Below are 22,779 nucleotides of genomic sequence, written 5' to 3' on the forward strand. Positions count from 1 at the left end.
CTGAACAGATTTAGATAAAACTTTGCAGTATCATAGCTTATACATCAGATTAACAGATAGAATATAATTTATGTAAACATTTTATATAATTGCTATTATAAGCTTAAGCGGACGAAACAGCGTAAAATGTGCGTGAAATTGAAAAAAAAAACGATGCCAATTCAGTATTTGGTAATACCAGTGTTAGCCTGTTAGGTTTCATCGAAGCCAAGTGGCCGACCTTGTGCGTTACCTTGGTGTCTGCTTCATTGCGTATATTGTATCATTATTACTCTATCTGAGTGTCTTATATTACAAAACAACCTTGCGGTACAGTTGTTAGGCTTATTTTATAGTAGCAATGGACATAGCTTCAAATTCATAAAGACTTTATTAGAGAACAAGTATTTGGGATTTGTTCTTTCATTTATAGATCTTTTTATTTATTTTCACACTGTACCCTGTATATAGCAGGGAAGGCAGAGGGAACCTAGTATTAAGACACTCTGCTCCTCACGCACTGGAAAATTTTCGAAACATTACGTTTTGAGTGGAGGAAAATAACGCCGCACTTTGCCTTCCAAAGCGAGAAAATAGAATATATATTTTTCCCCAGATATGGCGATGATTGAACCAACAGCTACTTAGAGTCACTGGTATGGAAACAAATATATTTTAATATCGAAATAATGGTGAAAACCGTATCAAAATGTCACGATTAGCGTTTCAAGGACGCCTTTTAATTTATCAGGTTAAGCTAAATCTTTTTAAATTAATAAGAAATTACACCATCGAGGCTCAGTCGAATGCCTTTGTACTTAGTTATTTGGCAGTTAGCATTGGTTGTTGGTTCAAATCAAAGTTTATATTAATAAGTAAAAGTTTACAGAGCAGTTTTAGCACTCCATAAAGTCTGTTCTAATCTATTCTTTTGTTATGGCGTTCAGGACACAGTGTCTTGAAAATGGAGAATAAAGTGATTTCACACTAGGTGTACCTTACTATGCGGGAAAAAGCATGAAATTGACAAAAAGAAAAAATAAAAGCAATCTTTTAAACTGTAAGTAATTTTATTTAAGTTGAATCATCTTCTATCAAGTTTTCCTCACATTGTAGTTAAGGTCGATGTTCCTAGTTTTTATGTCAGAAAAAAAACAGCAATCTTGCTTCAATTATCTTTTTTTACACATCCACCAAACAAAAGACAAAAAATATATTATCTTAAAGGTAATAGCGCCTTCAAGTCCAGCCAAGTTGAAATTGTCCATTTTCTTACTTTCCACTTTCCACTTACTTTCGAGACATTGCGTGTTGCGTGACGGAACCCAACGCCGCGCTATGTCTTATTAAAAGAGCAAAGAAATGAAAATAAGTGCCCCTAGTCGAACGGCTTCAATATGCTTACTATTTTAATTAGCAAAAAACTTGTAACCTACAAAATATACGTGATTCGGGAATGAATTATGAAAATTTGTTTAGAAAAAGGTTTTTATATATTTTTTTAATGTCTAACAACAAGTATAAAGAATATTTCATTGAAACATTTGTGACTTTGGGGAGCTTGAACGTTTTGTTCAAAGGAAAGCAAGCTTAAACTATAATCTTAATGTATACAGGATATCCAGTAAATAATGGTGCAAAATGAAAATGGGTGTTCCTCAGATAATTTCTAGCTGAAATATGACATTTCATAAAAGTGGAGAACGGAGTGTCTTAACACTAGGTTCCTAACCCTGCTGTGTACGGGATACAGCGTGAAGTTTAAATATATATAAATACACCAAACTAAAGTATTGGAAATAGCTATTTTCTAATTGACTGATTGTCCTGGGCGTATCTAAAGTGCAAAGACAATTGGTAACGGTCGCTTCCTTCTATTTGCCTGTCATTTGTTTATTAATAACGAACTCTTCTTCCTCCCCGCAACCCGCCATATACCAACCCGCAATATTCGACTTCTAAGGGGTTGTTTTTGGGGTTGAATGGTTGTATGAAACTTCGTTACTACAAATGCTAGGAGTCTCAAATTTTGCATGGACGTCACTTATAGGTCGTAGGTACTCATGGAGACAGAAATTAATAATAATGTAGTTCACGCAGGCGAAGCCGCGGGCGGGCCGCTAGTATATTATATTTCTATAATAGCTAGATTGCGAAATTGCCGCCATTTTTTATGTCAGTGTGTCAGATGTGTCAATGCTTGGCATCTAGCTCAGGAGTTTGCGGTTTGTTTGACTTGCAAAATATCTATACTTTCTATAAAACAATATAAATAAAACTAAGATAATTTATTTTATATATTATGAGTCAATCAATATTTATCACTCTATTTATGTAAAAATGAAGGAGCCTTCCTTCCTTCATTTTAAAAGTAAAAACGTTTACTAATAAAAAATGATACATTTAAAACTTTATAAAAAATACTCATAAAAAACAGAAGAAAAAAAATCAATACTCTCTTTTAAAAAAGAGATTATTAGGGTAAGGACAGAAACAACCGAAACCTTTAGCACAATGTTTCAAATTAGACTGACGACCACAAATATGCATCCTATTTCTACACTTTGAGAATATATTATCTTTACAATTACAATTTTGACCTAATTTATTAAATTTCCACATGTCCTGATAATTTTCCATTTCTCGATTTTCCCACATCATCTTGGATACATCTTCATCACCTAAATTAAGCTTATGTCTTGAGGGTACCACATCACTTGGTATGACTGCCCGTTTAGATTTTGGATCTATTTTTATCCTATTATCATCTTCATTATTAACAAAAATTTCTGTTTCTTCTTGATTTACTTCTAAGTGAGGTCTACGAGTAGATGGTACAATTATGCGTTCGAAAGTATTTGAAGTCTGTTTGGAAGTATTTTTAGTATGTTTTATAGGAATGTTTGTTTGTGCGTATGCTGTTTCTCTTTTCTTTCTATTTACATCTGGTTTTATGGTCTTAGTTGCTTGATTACTACTTATTAAGTCATTTTTAGGTACATGATCGATGTGTTCAGAAATTTTAGACATAATTGACATGCATAAACTTTGCTTGGATCCAGAACTATCCCAGTAGTATTCCTTGATGACCACTTGTGGTGATATTTCTTTTCGTAAACATACTCTTTCGTTAAGTGAATGGTTAGAAGTCTTAGTAATTCCATCCGCAATATTTTTGTTGGACTGTACTTCTGTTTGTGTATTAACATCTAGAGGCATAGGGCTTATAGAAACGTCCTTGTGAACTATTTTTTTACTATCCTGATGGGCATTCAATCTTGCTAAATATCTAGATCTAGATCGTATATTATTTAATAAATCTATGTCTTCAATACTCAATACGGACGGTGTAGCATTTAAATCACTTTGTGTTGAAACATGACGTTGAGATACAACCATTTCATCAGTTTTGTCTAAAATTTCTTTTGAGATATTTAATTTTGGTATTGATACATCTCTTAAAGCTTTGTCTAATTCTTCTTTAACCTTTTCTCTGTCTCGAGGTACAATAAGACTTTGATCTAAATAATCTTTACAAAATTTACTAATCACATTGTAAAGTTTGTTTTTGTATTTGCTAAGGATATCGACATCGTCAGTGGGTTGATGCAGTTCTATAAAAGCGTTAGCTAACTTTTCTTTGAGCAAATCTAAGGAAATTTGATCATCACCTGTGGGGTTAGCAATGAGGGATAAGGTTTTATTTATAGTTTCGTATAGCAAATAGTTGTAAATAGACCCAATAGACTCTTTTACATTCAAACATTCAGCGTCTTTAAGTCTTTCAATCAACGCGTCAATCAATAGATCCATACAATTCTCCAAGTCAGGGGTGGTACATAATGTTTTCAGTTGCTCTTTTATATGGTCATGTAATAATATATATGCGTCCTTTTTTGATACATCGTCATTTGAATTGAAATTATGAATAAATCGTATAATTTGGGTTGCAAGATTTTGCCTTATTTTTTTATCTTTTTCTTTATTATCTGCTGAATCTTCTACATGAAAAGGAAGAATGTCACACCAATTTTTGATACAGTCATAAATATCTTCGTCTTTATTTCTTAAGTGAGAATCTATTTTATAATTTCTTTTTTTATCAAGTTTAACGGAGTCATTCAAATCAATATTACCTTCAATAGTATTTATTAATGATTTTATATAGTTTTTCAGTACACTATTCCTTTCCTGATGAATTTTTAAAGGAATATTTTTTAACAATTTTAAAGCATCTTGTTTTAAACGATTTTCTATACTACTTATATCTTTTCTTATATAAGTAAATAATGTTTCAACAAAATCCCGTATTAATTCTTCAATATCTTCATATGATTTACCTGTTTCTAAATCTAAATTTTTAGACCATAAAAATATAGCTTCTTTAATTTTGTTCCCATATTTACGTTCATTTGTTAAATCTTTTCCATGCATTGTGTCCATAGTTAATCTCTCTGATATACTGTGAAATATGCGTTGTTGTTTCATATAGGTCAAGAGATTTTTGGCAAGTTTTTGATAGAATGTTGAATCTTTGTCATCATGACTTAGTATATTTTTGAAATTTTTGACAATTTCTTCAGTAAGTGAATTCTCAAAATCATTTGACCATATGTTGGAATTCTTTTCAAATACCCTTTTTAAGTCATTTGCTAACAAGGATGCAAAATCTTCTAAGAGTGGTATATTTAACATCATATTTCTAGGAAAGGGCCTGATTTCTCGTAACCAATCTAGAATGGCTCCCTTTAAATTTTCAATTAAAAATTCACTAATATCTTGTATAGGAATTTGTGTATCTCTTAGGGAATCATTTTCGAAGTATATCAATAAGTTTTCGGATAAATCATTTAATTCGTTTATATCTGAAACGTTTAATAATTTTTGCAGCCAATTAGTTATAATATTTTTACCGTGAGTTTTGTAATTACCCTCTTTTTTAAGCAAATATAAGCTTTTACTTAGATCTTGAATCATATTTTCTCTGTAATTTTTATCACTAGGCGTAAGCTGTGACGACATAGAATTTAGCCATAATCTTATTTTTTGAGTCAAATTATTAAAATCTTCAAAACTTAAAGTTTTTAATTTGACATCTGAGATCTGTTCCTCTTCCAATGTTTTGTAATGTTTTAGATATTTATATAAATCGGTTACATTTGCCATAACCACTTGTAACATTTCAGAGTTAGTGAATTTGTACATTTGTCTGTATATTTGATATTTTAGTTGTTCTATCTCATCATTCTCTTTAGTCTTTATACCAGAAAGTTGCAAGTATTTTTGTCTCTCAAGATAATCAGATAAGATTATTTCAGTTAAATTATTATTTTCTAATGAAGAAATATTAAACAATTTTAGCCAATTGTAAATAGCAGATCTACCATCATTAAGATATTGAGAATTAGATAACTTATTATTTGTAGACATATCTTTTTGTGAATATCGTATGGGCGTTGATGTTGTAAAATTACCATCAAATGATAAATTTTCTTGCTCGTTAGGACCTAAAAAATATCTACGAGCTTTTGATTCAGCGATATCAAATGTATCATTCTCACTTGTCTTATTTTGAAATATTTGGCTTAGATCAACTTGTTGATTATTTTTTTGATTCACTCGATGAATAATTTCATTGTAGAGCTTTTTAATAGTATTTTGTTCCAACGAGGTATCTTTTGACATTATTGACATAAGGTTGTTAAGAACTTTATCCCCTAATATATTATTATCGGCAATATTGTTTAAAATTTCTTCAACGATTTTACGTTTTGTAACGTCTTTTACATTAACACCAAAGTCACTGAAACATACATCTACAATATTCTCAATATTCGAATATTTGGATCGATTTTCGTGATCGTCCCAACGTTTTCTCGGCTTAATAACGACCGATGCTGGATTAAACACGTCATTGACTTTATTTATAAGTTTATTAATTAAATTATCATAAACTTTTGGATCCAAGTGTATATTGTTTTTTCTTAGAAAATTCTGAAACCAATTAGAGATAACTTTTTTCACATTAGGCAATTTATTGTTCATGTGTGTTCGAACCTCTTTCATTAACCTATCATATTTTTTTATTTCTTCTTCATTTTCCATAATATTTTGTTCAGATAAGCCAGGAATAGTTAAAAGCCATTCCATTACAGTACCAAGAGAAGTGTCACTCTCATCCTTGACAGTTTTTTCTGTTCCAAACAGTAGCCTCTTTAGTTGGTTTATTAATTCTTCTTTCCTTCTTATACTAAAGCTTATATCTAATTTATTTTCCATTAAATCCAAACACGTTTTAATATCATCTTCTGCTCTTTTTTCTGTTTCTTTATTTTTATAATCCTCCTGCTTATAACTGCTATATTTATGTATCAATGGTTTTATTATTTTTAAGCACTGATCTTTGTTTATATTAGAAATTTCAGGTGTGCCTTTTAACCAATCTAAAATAGTTTTTTCATCAATATTATTTTGGTTAATCTCACCTTCATCGCTAAAATTATAAAGATAAATGTGACATAAGCGGTCTGCAAACTTTTCACCTAGAACATTAATCTTATCATTGCCTTTTAAATCGTCTACTAAGTTGTAATTTTTGAATAATTCTATCAGTTTTGTTTTCAAAATTTCTTTATAACTTTCTTTATTCTTTGGTCTCTTACGTGCAATAGGTATTAATTCGTCCACGAAATGGTTTATTTGACTATTATCAACATTAATATTATTTTCAGCCGCAATTTTTGTTATTTCACTAGAAATACAATCAACAAAGTCGGATTCTGCCACGCCTTCAAATCTTCTAATAAGATCATTATTCAGTTCTTCTATGAAACGGGCTTGATCTGTAGCGTCATTCAGTTGTGACATTGGTAAATTATTAAGGCATTTCACTATTTCCGGCCTAGCTCTTATAGCAAAGTCTTCAGTATTAAATATTTCTTTTAAAGTTCCAGCTAATTTTTCTACCAGCACATCTTGTTTAGCTTTATCAATTTCATTAAAATTGGGATCTTTTGGAATGTCTTTGACCCATTTGCTTATTACATCGAATATCTTTTGATCTTTTGAGTCTGTAAAATCTCCAGGTGCACCGACATCAAATATATTCTGTTTAAGTTGACTTTTAGGATAGCTTTTTTTATGCGATTCATTCAAATACATTGGAGAAATGTACTCATTGGTTACTGTTTTCTTTGTTGTATCACATTCACAAGTCAAGGGTTCATGACAAAAACATTTACTCTTGAATATCTGAAAAAAAAACATAAATATAAATTAATAACATTTTAGGTCATCATGGCGCAGCGGCACAAGAGAGTGACACTGTAACGCGACAGTAGTAGGTTTGATCTCCACTCGAGGAAGTGAAATATTTGTTTATATTTCCATTTTCTTCGCTCATTTGACGAGGCAAAGCGCGGCGTTGAGTTCTGCCACACAACACGCAATGCTTCCAGAATTCGGCAGAAAGTGGGAAACGGAGTGTGTGAACACTAGGTTCCCTCGCTGCCTATCCTGCTGTGTGCGGGATACAGCGCGAAGCTGATAAAAAAATATTTTAATATATATTAATAATATTATAGCGATTAAATACTATTTTATTTTAGTGCACATCTTGCATCTCCTTTTGTCCGTTGTCTTTTTACTGATTTAAAACCATTTTACTCATAGTATAGAAACCTTATTTAAGACGTTATCCAACCAGACCATAGATTACATTTTCTTATGTTTTTACATATTTCTTTTCCGGCACAGAGAAATCTTTCAGGGACAGAGTGACCTCTTCCCTACCCGGTTCCCTACAACCGGTGTCGCTGTAAAAGCCAATAGGGCTAACAGCAACCTCATGTTCGAAAAAAAATCCGGCAACTTTCGAAAAATTGCACAGCTATCATTCACAAAATTAATTTTAGCTTAGGTACAGCTAAAATCTCTAGGAAAAGCTCTAAGATTTATATTACTTTATGTTAATTAATAAAAACTTTCTCACGTTAGACGACACAGAACGTTTAAGCACTTTTGTCTCGTGAGACACAGAATCAGTGAGCGAGTGCTTCGAACAATTTCCAAAACGTTTGTGTTGATAGAATCGACTGCTTTTCACTGGGCAGGCCTAAAAGTGAAAAAAAACTTTATCGTTACATGAATAGTTTCCTAAGGAACACTAAGAACACTTAATTTCTAAGCTTATGATAATTTCTTAAGAAAAATATTTTCACAAACTCGTATTAGTAAAGTCATACTCGTAAAAGGAACCAATAAAGATTACATATTTTTGGAATGGCAATTATATCGCTTTCAGACTTAATAAATAAGTTAATAGTTAATTTATTTTTATCATTAAGGCCGTCGTAGTGAATTGGGACACGTCCTGACTCTACAAAAACTCACTGTCTTGATTAGACGAGAGGAGGAGAACGGAGTGACTTAACATTGGGGTCTCTCTCTGTCTACCCAGTACAGTAGCGTATAGTTAAAAAGAAAAAAAGAACATTACAATATTTTTATCTGTGATTCTTCTTAATCCGTTTTGCAGCGCTTTCTTTATTTCAGTGAAATATCTAACATCGACTTTCGGCACCAAAGTTTCATTCTTCAGATAATCGTACATGTACTTTGTTAGTTCTTTTTGACTGAAATATAAAATAATAAATATTATAAAGCTATACATTCTTATCGAGCCTATGCACGCGGTGGGTTGTGGGTTCGATACCCAATCGAGGACATTAAATATATAATATTTTAATATACTATAAAAAGTATAAAAAGTATAATAAGTATGTTACGCCACCCTTTCATTGGACAGGGATTGTATTGACTCCCACTGGGGTAAGAATTACTTTTATTTCCCTTCTCTAGTAACACAAAATACGATGTGATAACGGAGTGTTTTGACACTAAGTTCTCTTTGCCTGCACTGCTGTGTGCTGGATACAGCGTAAAGCTGAAAATTATAAAATACATAAAAATAAAACTTACTCTTACCTTGAAGATGTTGCTAATACTGAGCTTAATGAACGATTTACAGAACTATTAATATTATAATTTACTTTTCTATTTGTATTATTTATCTTATTATATTCATTTTGGTTACGTTTGTACGTTTGTTGCTTTTTTGACTTTGGATGAGCGCGCATATTTTTCATATTCTTTTTCGCTGAAAAATTTAATTACTTTTGAGGCAGAAACCATTTTTAAGTAAAAAATAGCTTTACGGTGTATCCTCCATATCAAGATAGGTTGAGGGAACCTAGACACTTCGCCCACTATCTCTGCCTAATCGGAAGAGTGGCGAAACTTTGAATTCGTTATCGATATCGATTATTAAAAATAAGCATTTTTAAGTAACCAATATTGTTAGACGCTTTTTACAATTTGTTTTTATTGAATTATTATATTGAAAATTGAAATATGCTGAATGGGAAACTCTTCAATTGTAGGGCATACAGAGTTCTTTTACTCAGCCTCAACCTTTATCACCTAAGAGCCGATAGTAACCAGATCTTCGTTATTTTATAGGGATTTTTTTTGAATAGGATTTTTTTTTTGTTAGTTTATTCCATTATATTTATTTATTTTAATATTCTGTGCCATTTTTTCTTTTTCTCTGGTAGACAAAGCGCGGCGTTAAGCTCCGCCACTCAACATGCAATGTCTCGAGAATAGAGAGCATTTAAAAATAATAATAAACGACTAACTCGTTTGGTGAGGAAACGGCAGTATATAGTTGACCGACGGCTTGTAATAATTTGAAAACTGAAATATAATATACTTATTAAATAAAGGAAAATGAGATTAATTTTTTCACGCATAATCCCGCATTTGGAGAGATCTATTCCGAACAGAATTTATTTAAAATTTCAATCATATACGATAAGTTTATTAAAGACGAGATTACCTGCTGCTGTTCGGGAAAAGGTCAAGCCTTTTGATGAAAAGGATCGTTCCTCTATTGGCCTTTTTCGGACCTATGCAATTGTGAAATGTATAGAGACCGGAGAACGGAGAGAATAGCTACTAGTGTCTCCCCATCTATCCTACCAAAATGAGAAAGTTTCATAAATATATTATAACAAAATTAAGCATAATTACCTGATAATTGACGCCATATCTTCGAATGTTTTGTGGTATTCTTTCAGTGTTTGTTTGTGCGTTGGACTGAGTGACTCGTGCACATATGGAATCTATATAGAAAAAATATAATCTTTGGCTTAGAGTATAAACCTTCTAAATCCGTTTTTTGTACCATTCGAAAATATAAAAAAAATATAAAATCGACCTTTGTTTTATTTCATATAGTACAGAACACGAATTTTCGAAATTTCGAAAACTTAAACAATATTTATAGTTTTTTTACATTTTTTTCTCTTACATTCAGCTGTATCCCACATGAAGCGGGATAGGCAGAGGGAACCTATTATTAAGATACTCGGTTCCCTGCTTCCCTTACAATTTGGTCTGGTTTAGTCTAAGCGGAGACTCACAATCTTTAACAGTAAAATGCTCTTTTCCAGTAACTGAAATAAAATCTAACCATTATTTGTATTAAATTTCTGCGTATCTCTTCTAAGATATGCATTAGGCAGCAATGTAACTGATAGACCGGCGCCTTTTGTACCTCGTACTACCGCTACCATACCGTCACCGTCCATCACCACCACCGGCACTGAAATGTACAAATTATCTGTTATAAGACTGTCGATCGTGAGTTCCGCCGCCTGTAAATGGGACAGTCTATAGGTTCGCCATTCAATGTCTCAAAATCAGATCAGAAATCAGAAACCTGACAACGGAGTGTCTTGGCACTAATAAACTCTGCTGTAAAGGATAGAGCGTGAAGTTTAGAAAAATTAAGAATATTTTTATTATATCTTACGTTATTTCTTAGTAGGAGTAAAATAATTCGACCCAAATCAGGTCTATAGCAGACCCTTGAATACTTTTCAAGTTCCAAAAGCCTGTAAAAATAAAAATTAAACAGTTTTCAAAGTATTAGGTGTTTCGTGGCGCAGTGGGACTCCCCACCCTAAGTTTTATTTTTTAGCCTCTCGCTATATTCGTTGCGCGCTGAGTGGTGGAACTCAACACCGCGCCTCATTACTAAGAAGCAGCGAAGAAATGAAAATATTAAATATTTCATTTTCTCGATTGGGAAGCGAACCCACAACCGTCATGTCTACAGTCAGCTTTCCTAAACCACTCTCAAACTGGCACAAATGAACAATAAACAAGAAATGAAATTAGTGATCACTTTTGTATTTACATTCTATTTTTATTAAAGTCACAATAATTTGTATAATAAAGTAAATAAATATAATATTATCATAATTATGTCAAATATTATGACAATGACAGTATCTTCTTGAATATTTCTGTAACGCTAAGAAGTTTTTATGAATAATTTTTGTACTGTAGACGGTAAATTTCAAATAATAACCAAACGACGGACATATCTACTTGATCTGAAAAAAGGGTTATGGACTCCCAAATTGATACTTGAGATGAAAAGTTTTATTGGTGTCCATTTAATAGTATTATCGACTAATACAACAGAAGTGACATCTCCCTCCCTCACTGCACTCCTCCCGTCACATAACCGACCCCTAATCTACTGGAGTTATGGGTGAAATCCCAGCCTACGGCTAGTGCCCCGCAAATAGAAAGAAGAAGAGGATGGGTCATGCAGCGCTGCTGCATACACTCTGAAATGTATCCTATACAATATCGACAGGCATGCTACTTTTTGACTATGTTCAAGGCTCTGCAGTTTTGCCTGAACAATCGCTGTATCGCCAATGAGCTTCTTGGCGCGATTGTCAATCGAGTCTAAGGTCGCTATTTTGCAGATCCGTCCCAAAGGTGGCAGCAGTACTCCATACACTCTCGGACTTGAGCTTGATAAAGTTGAAGAAGCTGTTCCGGAGTGAAACACTGCCATAATATGATAGTGTGAAAATAATAAGATTGCTTATGACGATGTGTCAGCAATATTATTCATTAATTTCGACTGTATGCATAAAAGTGTTTCCCTTCGCATGCACATGCATTTAATTTTTCAGGCAGACGAATGCCCATGCATGATGAAGAATGAAATGCCTTAACAATAGGTTGTCTCTGTTTATCCCATTTATTATGCCAAAAAAAAATTAATCTTGGTGGTGTTCAGTCTTCTGCCTAACTATAAATGAAAAAACCTGCCGGTGTTAAATCTTTTTATTATAACATATTTATATATTTTGAACAATGAAAATTAGTTATTAAAGAAAAGAGTAGGGACAAGGGAAGAATACGGGCACATATGGAGGATATCGGTAATCCTCGCATGGGTACTGTTTCATACTGTATTGTTTTTTCAAATATTTCCCAAGACATCGGCAAGGAACATCGTCTTCGTCGTCGTCATCCGTGTCTTCAAAGTCTAATCGTCTTCTGGCACTGTCCTTACCTTGAACTGATAATCTAATCTTCTTTTTAGTTGGAAGTGATGGTATGTTTATAGATTTAGTTTGATGAGGTGTAGACATGAGGTTAGGGTCATAAATTTCAAAATCTGAAGTATTTATGGCTTGACTTACTTTGTTCTGCAAAGGATAATCGATTTCATATGAATACAGTGCGTTACGATTTGGCTCTTGAGTTTGACATTCTACGGAATATTTACGTTCATCGTAAGATTCATTTTCTCTAAAACGTGGACTTTGATGTGACTTGGGATACCGAAGGTTATCGGGGCTTGTTTGTCGCATCTGAGGCATATTTGGATGAGATAGATTATTTTTAGAGTAACTTGGTATGTTGCCACTTGGTCCGGCAACTTGGCTCGTTCCTAAGATTCCTTTATTTATTTTTATCCTTGAAGTACGTGGCTTTGATGTATTCGCATTATTTCCTGACAAAAACTGATTCAACATCATCTTACAACAATCTGATTCTTTATTTTGTTCATCGGGGATGTCCAAATTATCATCTGGTATACGGATAGAAAACGGTGGTAGGCTTTGCATATTCATGTATTCTCTGCGAGTTGGCAGTTGTTGAGTCTCTTCTAAAGTCCGATATTGAGAATTTGATGGTTCTTTAAATGAAGAACTAATTGGACGTTCTTCTTCAAATAATTTATAACTTGCCGGCTCTTTTATACTAACGCGATTCTGATTAAATTGTGATTCACTCTTCTTCTTAAGCTTTGATCCTCCACAAGATTCATCGCATTGAGAGATTTCACTAAGATCTTTAAAAGTGTCGTCGTAAGCTAAAGGTTTTACATCCCTTTTTGCCGATTGTGATATTGGACTCGAGCACAATGGTATATTTTTGCTAAAGTTTTCATAATTATGAAATGGATGAGATATTGCATCTTTAGTGCTTTGATTTGTGTCATATTTATTTTTTAACCTATTTACTAATTCATCTACCATGAAATTGATATTAAGACTCTCGCCTTCTTTTAAAGGTGTTCTTTCTAAAAATTTCGAAACTTCTTGTTTCATGGCATTTTCTAAGTTTTCTGTGTCGTTAGTCGTTTCCAATTCCTTTATTTTCTTCGCCAAAATATCTCTTTGTCTGCGTCTTTGATACTGTTCAGTGTAATCGAAATTTTGAACAACAGGTAAATCACTGTACCATTGCTCTATTTCCATTCCCATAAGGACGTCATTGGCTTCCTGTATTAAGGTATTTTCATTTGGCATTGGTACTTTTTGTAAAATATTAATTATATCTGTTTTATATGAAGAAATGTCAATATCTCTAAGTTCTTTTGCATGATTTTTCTTTAAGCTGTTGACGAAATCTTCAACTTGCTTTAGTAACTTTCTTCTATATATTTCACTTTTTATTTTATCCTCTTCTCTAAATCTTGTTGATAAAAGGTAATTTTCAATTATTTTCATTATTTGTAGATCTTCATACATTTTTATAGGGTCCTCGTCTCGAGTTTTGGTTATACCTTGTTTACGCAAACTTGTTACAAGATTCTTCATAAGCTTTATTTTAAAAGAAGCATCTTCTATTTCTTTTATTTTATCGTTAATTTCAATGGTTTTTTCAATAAATTCAACTTTCAATATATGTCTTCTGGACTGTAATAATTGTGTTTGGGGTAAGCAATTCAAAAGATCATCTATCGCTTCATCCAATAGATCTTCGTATAAAAACCTATTATAATAAGTGGCGGGATCACAATTAAATTTTGAAATAACTTTCCATAAGCCGTTATTGATACCCAACCGCGCTTTTTCTGCTACATCCGTTCCGTCTGTACCAGATAATTCAATAGGTATTCTTTTTACCCAGTCTTCTACGAATTGCTCATATTCAGCTTCAAGTTGCTCTACAGTCTTTTGCGGAACAGTTTTATTATCTTGGCAAGTACATGTTGTACTTGTGTTGGAGTCATCGTTGTTTTTGCTTTTATATTCGGGCAAAGATAGATTCGGGTATTGTGTTGAATTCATTTCACTGTTACTTTGTGGATTAACTTTAACCAAGCTAGTATTGCATATTATATTATTACATTGTGTCTCATCTTTATTTATCTTATTATATAATTTAGGAGAAAACATATTTTCAGGCACAGATATTTTGTTAATGCGATTCATTAGATCCATAGCATGTTCCAATGGTTTTAAATTACTTTGTGGCACATGTTTATTCATCCATTTAAATATCTGATATTTTAAATGTTCAAGTTCTGTTTCATGTGATATTTCCTGATCAGGATTTAGGTTTAGATATTTGTGTCTGTCACTTATGTCGCATGCTAAATCATCCACAATTGCTTCTCTAAGTTCTGTTTCTTCTGGTAATTGTATATGTAAAGCTGAAATCCATGAATCAATTTCTTTGTATAGTTCATTCATGTAAATATCTATGTTTGATATTTTCTTATCATTATTGCTTAATACTGTAAGTTTAGGCTCATGATTTCTTTGTTCGTGATACAATCTTTTATATTTATGAAGTGGGAAAAATGTGTCCGATTTAACTTTATGAGGTAATAATTCATTTAGAAACGTACTTTTTAAGTGTCGCATTAAAATGTTAGCACAGAAATAAGCATGTTTCCTCGACAGTCCATAATCAGTAAATATATCTGATAGATCATTTTTCACATCATTTTCTCCTCCAGAGTGCAGAACTTCTATCCCAAGAACAGCAACATCGAAAACATCTTCTTCTAAATTTTTATAAGTATCTTTATTTAAATTAAGATTAAAACTTTCAGCTATATACAGAATTTCTCTAGATATAAATTTCCTGATTTCATTTTCTGTTGGCGGAATGTATCTTTGAAATATGTAATCATATTGATTGTAAGTCTTTAAAATGTTATATTTATTTTTATCTCTAAATTCATTTTGTTTTATTTCAATTAATATATTGTCAGCCAGATTTCGTAAGACGAGTTTCTTATTTCCTCTTAAGTCTAACGGAATTGCCTCCAATGTATTTATAATGCCATTTCTCAGTTTATCTAATTTATAACTGCTGTCAAATTGTTTATAAGAAACAATTTTTTTTGATAAATCAAACAAATCACTTAGCAAATATTCCTTCACGATCTCTCTCTCATAATGATTTGTAATCTTTATAGGAAGCCGATCTATCCAATTTTGTAAAACTTCTTTGAGAGTATTTTCATCCATAAATTTTTCATTGGCCACTTCAGCGTAGCATATTTTAGAAATAGAGAGACATTTAAAAATATTAGCAACAGCTAAGTTTTTCGTATCATCTTGCTTAGATTTCTTTGAACTTCTTGCTAATTTCAGTAATTCTCTAAAAGATTTGTTACTTTTGTGACACTTTCGATATCTTTCTGTAGCTTTAGAACAACTAGCTTCATTGATATCTAACGTAGTTTTACAATGAGTTAAATGTTTCAATTTTACTTCAGATTTACTACGTCTTTTATTTAAAATGTTATCTCTATTTTGATTCTCAATTATTGTATTGCTAATTGTTGTCTGAACGTTCATATCTGTAAGGTCTAAGTGAGTTTTTACTATAGAAATATTTATATCGTTTTTTTGGAATATATCTAGATTATGTTCACTTGCTATTGATAGTTTGATCGTAGATGACGATGGTGTGACTTGTACAGCTATCTGAAATACAAATAACGCCAATTCATATTTCCATTTTTCATATCGGATATTGCCTATTTCTAAATTCTGAGAACATTCTCTGCGTAAGTAAATAAATTACCTAATTTATGATGCATACATACAAAAGTCCACAACTCTGTCTCTTTCATGCTTTTTCTTATTCAATTCACAACATAATTAGTTTGTATTAACAGCTGTATCAGGTTGTATATGGTTTTTAAAATCGGTGTTAAGTTACATTGGCATAATGTTATAGGGAAAGATATAAAAAGAAATACAAATAAATCTAGGGCAAAAGTAGGATTTTTTAAATTACAATTCTAAGGACTTTTAATTATATCATCAAGTTAAATTTGGCAAACCCTTACAGTTTTTTGTGATGGGACTGCTCTTGGTACTGTTACTACTTCCCTCGATATCATCTGTACGGCCGCTGTAAATATAAAATTTATCATGATATGCATGTACTGAAAGAATAAAAGCATATATTTACATATGCATCTTCACATATGCATGATGCATATCTTTTTGTATTACTTCTAGGTTCCTCTGCCTGCCCAGCTATATATATGGGGGATGAAATTATGCTATTTATTTTAAAGACATTGAAAAAAGTAAAAGAAGATTACTTGGGAGTTAAAAAATAAGTTGATTTCAAAAATGCTGATAAATAGCTATAACAATCGATAAAATTCTAGACTTTTTTTTTATATGTTTAATGTACTTATTTGTTACTTTACCTTGTATTTCCATATTCACCGAGTTCGTACTCTGTAAAGAGAACATGGGAGTTAATCTTAAGCATGTATTGTTTGGTGAATATGAAGACACAATCTTTATTATATGAAAACTGTAGAAAAATAGCATAACAATTATACATCAAATAAATTAAAACATTTTAGATTATATAACTGACGCTATACATATTTATATTACATACATATATTAGATGTAAATATAGCCCTGATTAATCATAATGAGCCAGCTTCCATTGCATTTTAACCAGACACTTTTCAATTGTTCTTTAATTTTGTACACGTCGTTTGAAATACAGGTAATAATAAGTCCCTGAAATTCTCAAGAAGAAGAGAAAAGAAGAAGGGACGAGTAAAAGATAATTTCATATATATAAATTATAGCTAACCCATTGTGAGGCAGGTTTCCTTTCATTTCTACCCAGCGCATAATCTCTGTCTCTCGGATAAAGTCGTTCTGGTTGGTTATTAGCCTGTTCATGTAAAAAATATATTAAAACACGCCCGCTTATTATTTTATAAAGTACATTACTTATTATAGCTAAATTAGTATAGGGGAATTGTGCTTAAGATGACATACTTTTTGTTTGAAGACAAATATTTCAAATAAATAAAGTCATCTGAGAACAGCATATTGCGTATACTATTATATATTTCATAATCTTCGAAATTATTTTAGTTTCAGAACAATCATCTTTCAAACATCAGAAAAACAAACAAAAATCTCACTTAGGTCGACCAGTGTAAGACGACACATCTACAGGGTAAAATGACATACTTAGTATGTGGCATAAAAATGCCATCATTATTTGTCGAGCATAGTTCACAAATAAATAGTTTCTTCTTTGCTGGGGGCTGTTAAACAGTATTAAGGCCAGATTCATACATGTTGCAAATTTTATGAGGTTGGATTCCGTTATCAGTCACTTCCTTTTCCAAAAGGGAAATAAGCTTCGTCACTTGCGGCTATTGAATGCCCTTGCTCTAGCAGCCTTATCCATGTCTTCTTGTGACCAATATATATTCGTTTGTAATTTTGTAGGTAAAGCAAAAAAAATACATCGATTCTATTTATAAGGGTAAGATAGTATGCCATCTTATACTCACGTTTTGTATGTCATCTTACCCAATAGATATATGAATTTAATCTTAACCGTTGTGACAAAAGTTTATAGGTTAGGATGCGCTTTTAGCGTTAGTTGTGTCATATAATAATCCTATTTTACATTTATAATCAGTTCAAATAGAAAATCTTTACCTTACATATCTTTTCCCCATCAAGCAAAAGCGAAAGAAAAATTTGTTGCAATTGAAAATAACAAAAACATGAATTACTTGCCCATCTGCATTCACTTTCAGCCATACTGAATTTAAGCACTAGCTGCATCTACAGACACTCTCTAAAACGTCACAAGATCGCACTTAGCGCTAATACTTTCATCAATATTGGTAGTGTGTCATCTTATCATAGTATGCCATCTTGAGCACAATTCCCCTAGTAGGTAGTTCATATAATAATTGACCACCCCTGACTACGGACTACTGCAAATACTGTGTTCAAATCGTCGGGTTTCAAAAAATGTATAAAACCAAATATACGGGATTAATCCTATTAAATAGTTTCATTTAAAATGTGACGTGGAGCAACACGCAAAGCCTCCAAAATTCGGCGGAAAGTGGGGTACGGAGTGTCTTAACACTAGGTCTAGGGTCGGCAAAGGGATTGCCGACCCTTCTGTTTGCGGGATACAGCGTGAAGATGATTTATTTTATTTTGTTTAAAATGTGTAATAATCGCGAAAATCAAATATATAGTATTCATAGCTTTCAAAATGAAACTTTTTCCTTACTTGAGCTGATAAGTTCCTTATTTCCTGTCTCACTTTCCTCGACACATCTCTCAAGTATCGGACGTCATTTGTCTTACAGAATGTCGGCCTTTGCCATGGTTCTGCTTCTCCGTAAGGGGATAGATCTCGCCGACTTTCTCGTGTCGGAGAATCTTCCATTCTATAATTTTTGATCTATTTTATTGACATTTCGTGGGTAGAGAGAGTATTTAGTTACATGAACGTTGATTTTGTATTTTTCATGAAGTTAGAGTGATAGCGTGTTGGATATCCTAACTTATAAATGAAATCACCCATCGCGCTATGGGGTAAGGGCTCTGAACAGTGTCTGGGACTTACGACCCAAAATTTAGGCTTAAGAGGCTCCTTAAAATTCCGCCTTCTGTTCTACAAAAAGTACGTATTGGCCGTCAAGATTATGTGGGACAGCATGGGAATGGGAAGCATGGGGAAAGGGGAAGCATGGGGAATGGGAAGCATGGGGAAGGGGAAGGCAGAATGGGGAGCAATGGTTATGGGTCCGATCCCCATTGACTCCGCACAGGTCGTCTGTGACACTAAGCCATTTCTGGCTACTTCGCGGGAAAAAACATCAGACTGAAAACCAATCTATACTTGCCTTTTAGGCTTCTCTTGCACTTCTGGTAGATACCCTCGCACAGTGCCATGTGAGGAGCTATCGTCTATACAGAACGTATGTCTAGATATATCTATATCTTTATGACGCGTCGGCGATGTATTCTTTGATGCTAAAATATGCAAAAAATATAACATTTCCTTCTTTTTACCTTTTTACCATTTTGAAAAAAAAAAAAACTAGTGGAAGTGGAACCTTGAAACTGAAGAAGAAAATAAAAATATGTCGTCGGCAATTATAGGAAGTAGACAGGTGTATGTTATCCCGAATATTGTAAAAGAAAGAACCTATTGCAGGATACTCTATTCCTCGCCGTAATTGGAAACATTACGTGAACTTAAGTGAACTCCAAAATGTCAAGTATAGGTATCTTATTGAATAAAACCTTGAGTAAAATTTATAAGTTTCTCCACAAATTCCGAAGATCTGTCTCTTCCTAGGTACGGGTACTTCCGGAGGGAAGTCGCGAATGAATCCTGCTGGAGTGAGGTCCTGGGACTGAAGAGTGATCCCGATGGTGACAAATTGGAATGGGTAACTGTGGGAAATGTAATAAAATTAATGACAATATTTTAAGTATCCCTCTATCTACCGTGCTCTACGTATGATACAGCATCATGAAAAATATCTCTTCAATACATATAATAATTATTTCTTTAAGTCTACTAGACACCTCTATCAGGAGAGTACACTCCTTTCCTATATGTATCGCATCTCGGGGGATGACAGCATCTCTCCCCACTCCCCGGACCACCTACTTCGAAATTACCGTAACCTGCAAGGAAAAAATGGACTGAAATTTTATAGAAACATGTTTAGCAGGATTAAAGGCGAATGTCTTAGTTACGAGTATATGTTTTTTTTGGGACAGCTAAGCCATAAGTTCTCATCAAGCTACGTCGAAGCTACTCTAACTTCGTTAAAATTTTTAGACATTTCCAAAAGGTTTAATAACACTAAAAAAATATATTTAAAATATGGTATTTATTGTACCTGGACATATCTCAGCTCTCTGCGGCGGGAACTCCGTCACTTGCTCCGGCGGAGATGTCGGGAATACGTGACAGTGCATCATCTGGTTGGCATCAAAGAATAATTATAGTTGTATTCTTTTTTCTTTTTATGGAGGATAATATTTTTTTAGTTTTACGCTGTATCCCGCAAATAGCAGGATAAGCAGAGGCAACTCTTAGTATTAAGAGACTCCGTTAACATTAATAATTTGTTCCTTACATTCCGCCTAGACGTTACGAGTTGAGTGGCGAAACTCAACGCTGAGCTAGGAAATTAATATTAAAATATTTCATTTCCCTCGTGTGGGAATCGAACCTCCAACCAGTCGCGATTACAATCGCACGTTTGTGCCACTGCGCCACGACTGCCCTTATGGAATAATGAATATATAAATTTATGTAGAATAACACTACAACTTTCTATACAAATATAAAGACACAGCCATTTCTTTTGTTTGTTCGACTTAATGCGCCAATCTCAGGATCTGCTGGCTCGAATTGAAAAAGACTACTTATCGAGATAGACTATAATAGATCATATTACAAACCATTAACAACAAAGTTTGTGATGGAAGGAGGTTCCATTTTCACGACAAAAATACTAAACCGATATAGGTGAAACTTTACAATAATTAAGCTAATACATCAAAATAACACATAGGCTTCAATTTACATTAAGATATTATATATTTTGGTTGTAATATAACAATAAGTTTAAGCAGGCGAAGCGGTGAGCTGACCATAGTTTACCTTATAAGTGCTAGCGTATCGACCGTCAGTCGCCTGCACGCTGCTCTCTCTTCGCGATATGACGTTGTCACATTGCGATGTCTTCGTGTTACACGCGACGGGCGTGGAGTTCGATATCGGGTGGGTATCTGGGAAAAATTGCGAGTCCTTTTATTTATTTTGTTATTTGTGTTTTTGTTAAGTGACCCAAACGAGGCTTGCGGTTAAAACTTAATGTTATAATAAAGCCAAATTATTATTTTTTTGCGTAAATTTTAGCCTATTTATTATTCTAATATATAAGTTATTATTACTACTGTAAAGTTTTATCTAAATTTATTCAGTAGTTTTTGCGTGAAATTGGAACAAACTTTCTTTACTTCTAACTTAACATTAATTATATTAATAAGATTAGTGGGATAGGACCAGATAATGATGTTTTAGTAGCTTACGCCTCGAGGCTAGGACGTTACTTAAAGAAAACGTTACTAAATATGTCCTTTTCATTATGAAGTATATGATAAATCTAAGAATATTTCTTATAAATAATATTAAGCGACTATTTCACATACAATTATCCGGCGCAAGTGTGTACTGTCGTCCGGAATCGAACAGCGTAACCGTCAGCCCGGCGCCACCTAGACCTCGCACTACTGCCACTGTGCCGTCAGGGTCCATCAGTCCTAGTGAAGGTTTAAGGGGATATGCTGTAAAATAGAAATTAGAGCACCATGATTGAAACGAACAAACTCAGAGAAATATTTTTTTCATTTCTCTCCTCTGGTAGACAAAATGTGTATGAAATATTGAGTTGGTAATAACGGCGTCGTTACTAGAGCCAGGAAATGAAAATTATTTCATTACCTCAAATAGGAATCAAACTCACAACCCGTCGCGTATACAATCGCACGCTTGCGCCCCTGGCCTACGACTGGCTTCAAAAGGCGAAAGACATAATTTTCCATTTTACATCTAATAATACGTATGTCAAATATACAGCTACAGTTAAATACTAACTGTCATTTTAACAATACGTGAAGAAGAATAGCACAAATCAGGTCTATAGAAGCCCTGCCACAGCTCGCCGTTGGGTACAGTCCTGGAAATAACTAAGTTATTTATATAATTATATATAACGGATCGACGTCTGTACATGGAGAATATTTATGAAAAAATGTTATAAGGGGGCCTTTATTAATGAAATAGAACCCAAAACAATGTTTTTTTTAATTTTTCGTCTGTTAGTCTGTGCGTTAGAAACGGCCTAACCGATTTAAATGCAGTTTTCACTATTCTAATTCTAATTCCATAGAAGATACAAATACGTATAATCTTTACACACACTCTTCTAGAAGGTAACAAAGAATATAATATAATAAAGAATTTAAAGGAAGAAAATAAATCTAAACTTACATTTCCCGAAACCGATTTATATAGAAATATATTAAACTTAAAATTTTGTTACAACGATAATTTAGTGCGCTACACCTGTCATCTTCTTTCAAATTCTGCCATGAATGTTTGACAGCGATGTTTTTCTAAAATGTATGAAAAATTTAAAAAGCCAGTTTTATAGTAGGTACCTACATAATGAAGCCCCTTTGGCACAGTGGAAAAAACTTACTGCAAACATGGTAATTGTGAGTTCGTATCGCACCATTTACCTATAAGTACACTTAGAGCAAAACGGCGGCATTTTTGTTTATT

The 22,779-nt window shown here is 33.0% G+C and overlaps 1 protein-coding gene across 1 annotated transcript; it reads right to left on the reverse strand.

Annotated features, from left to right (window-relative positions):
- Positions 1-12,185: 12,185 nt before the first annotated feature.
- LOC146537396 (uncharacterized) lies at positions 12,186-21,750 on the reverse strand. Its single transcript, XM_085188184.1, has 11 exons — positions 21,645-21,750; positions 21,094-21,221; positions 20,324-20,405; positions 20,004-20,105; positions 19,716-19,868; positions 19,309-19,442; positions 18,694-18,867; positions 17,233-17,316; positions 16,829-16,859; positions 16,457-16,521; positions 12,186-16,088 (listed from the first exon to the last, which is right to left on the reverse strand). The coding sequence occupies exons 1-11, from the start codon at positions 21,748-21,750 to the stop codon at positions 12,237-12,239; spliced, it is 4,911 nt and encodes a 1,636-aa protein (XP_085044310.1). The 3' UTR covers positions 12,186-12,236.
- Between the last annotated feature and the right edge of the window lie 1,029 nt (positions 21,751-22,779).

The sequence above is a fragment of the Heliconius melpomene genome, chromosome 7 (genome assembly GCF_056956725.1).
Source record: "Heliconius melpomene rosina isolate 202511_hmr_F chromosome 7, ASM5695672v1, whole genome shotgun sequence".
Lineage (NCBI taxonomy): Eukaryota > Metazoa > Arthropoda > Insecta > Lepidoptera > Nymphalidae > Heliconius > Heliconius melpomene.

Coding starts and splice junctions, on each gene's coding strand:
- LOC146537396 (XM_085188184.1), bottom strand. CDS start 21,750: ATGGACCCTGACGGCACAGTGGCAGTAGTGCGAGGTCTAGGTGGCGCC. Junction 21,222..21,644: donor CACACTTGCGCCGGATAATT/GTATGTGAAATA, acceptor AATTTTTCCCAG/ATACCCACCCGATATCGAAC. Junction 20,406..21,093: donor GATACGCTAGCACTTATAAG/GTAAACTATGGT, acceptor GATGCCAACCAG/ATGATGCACTGTCACGTATT.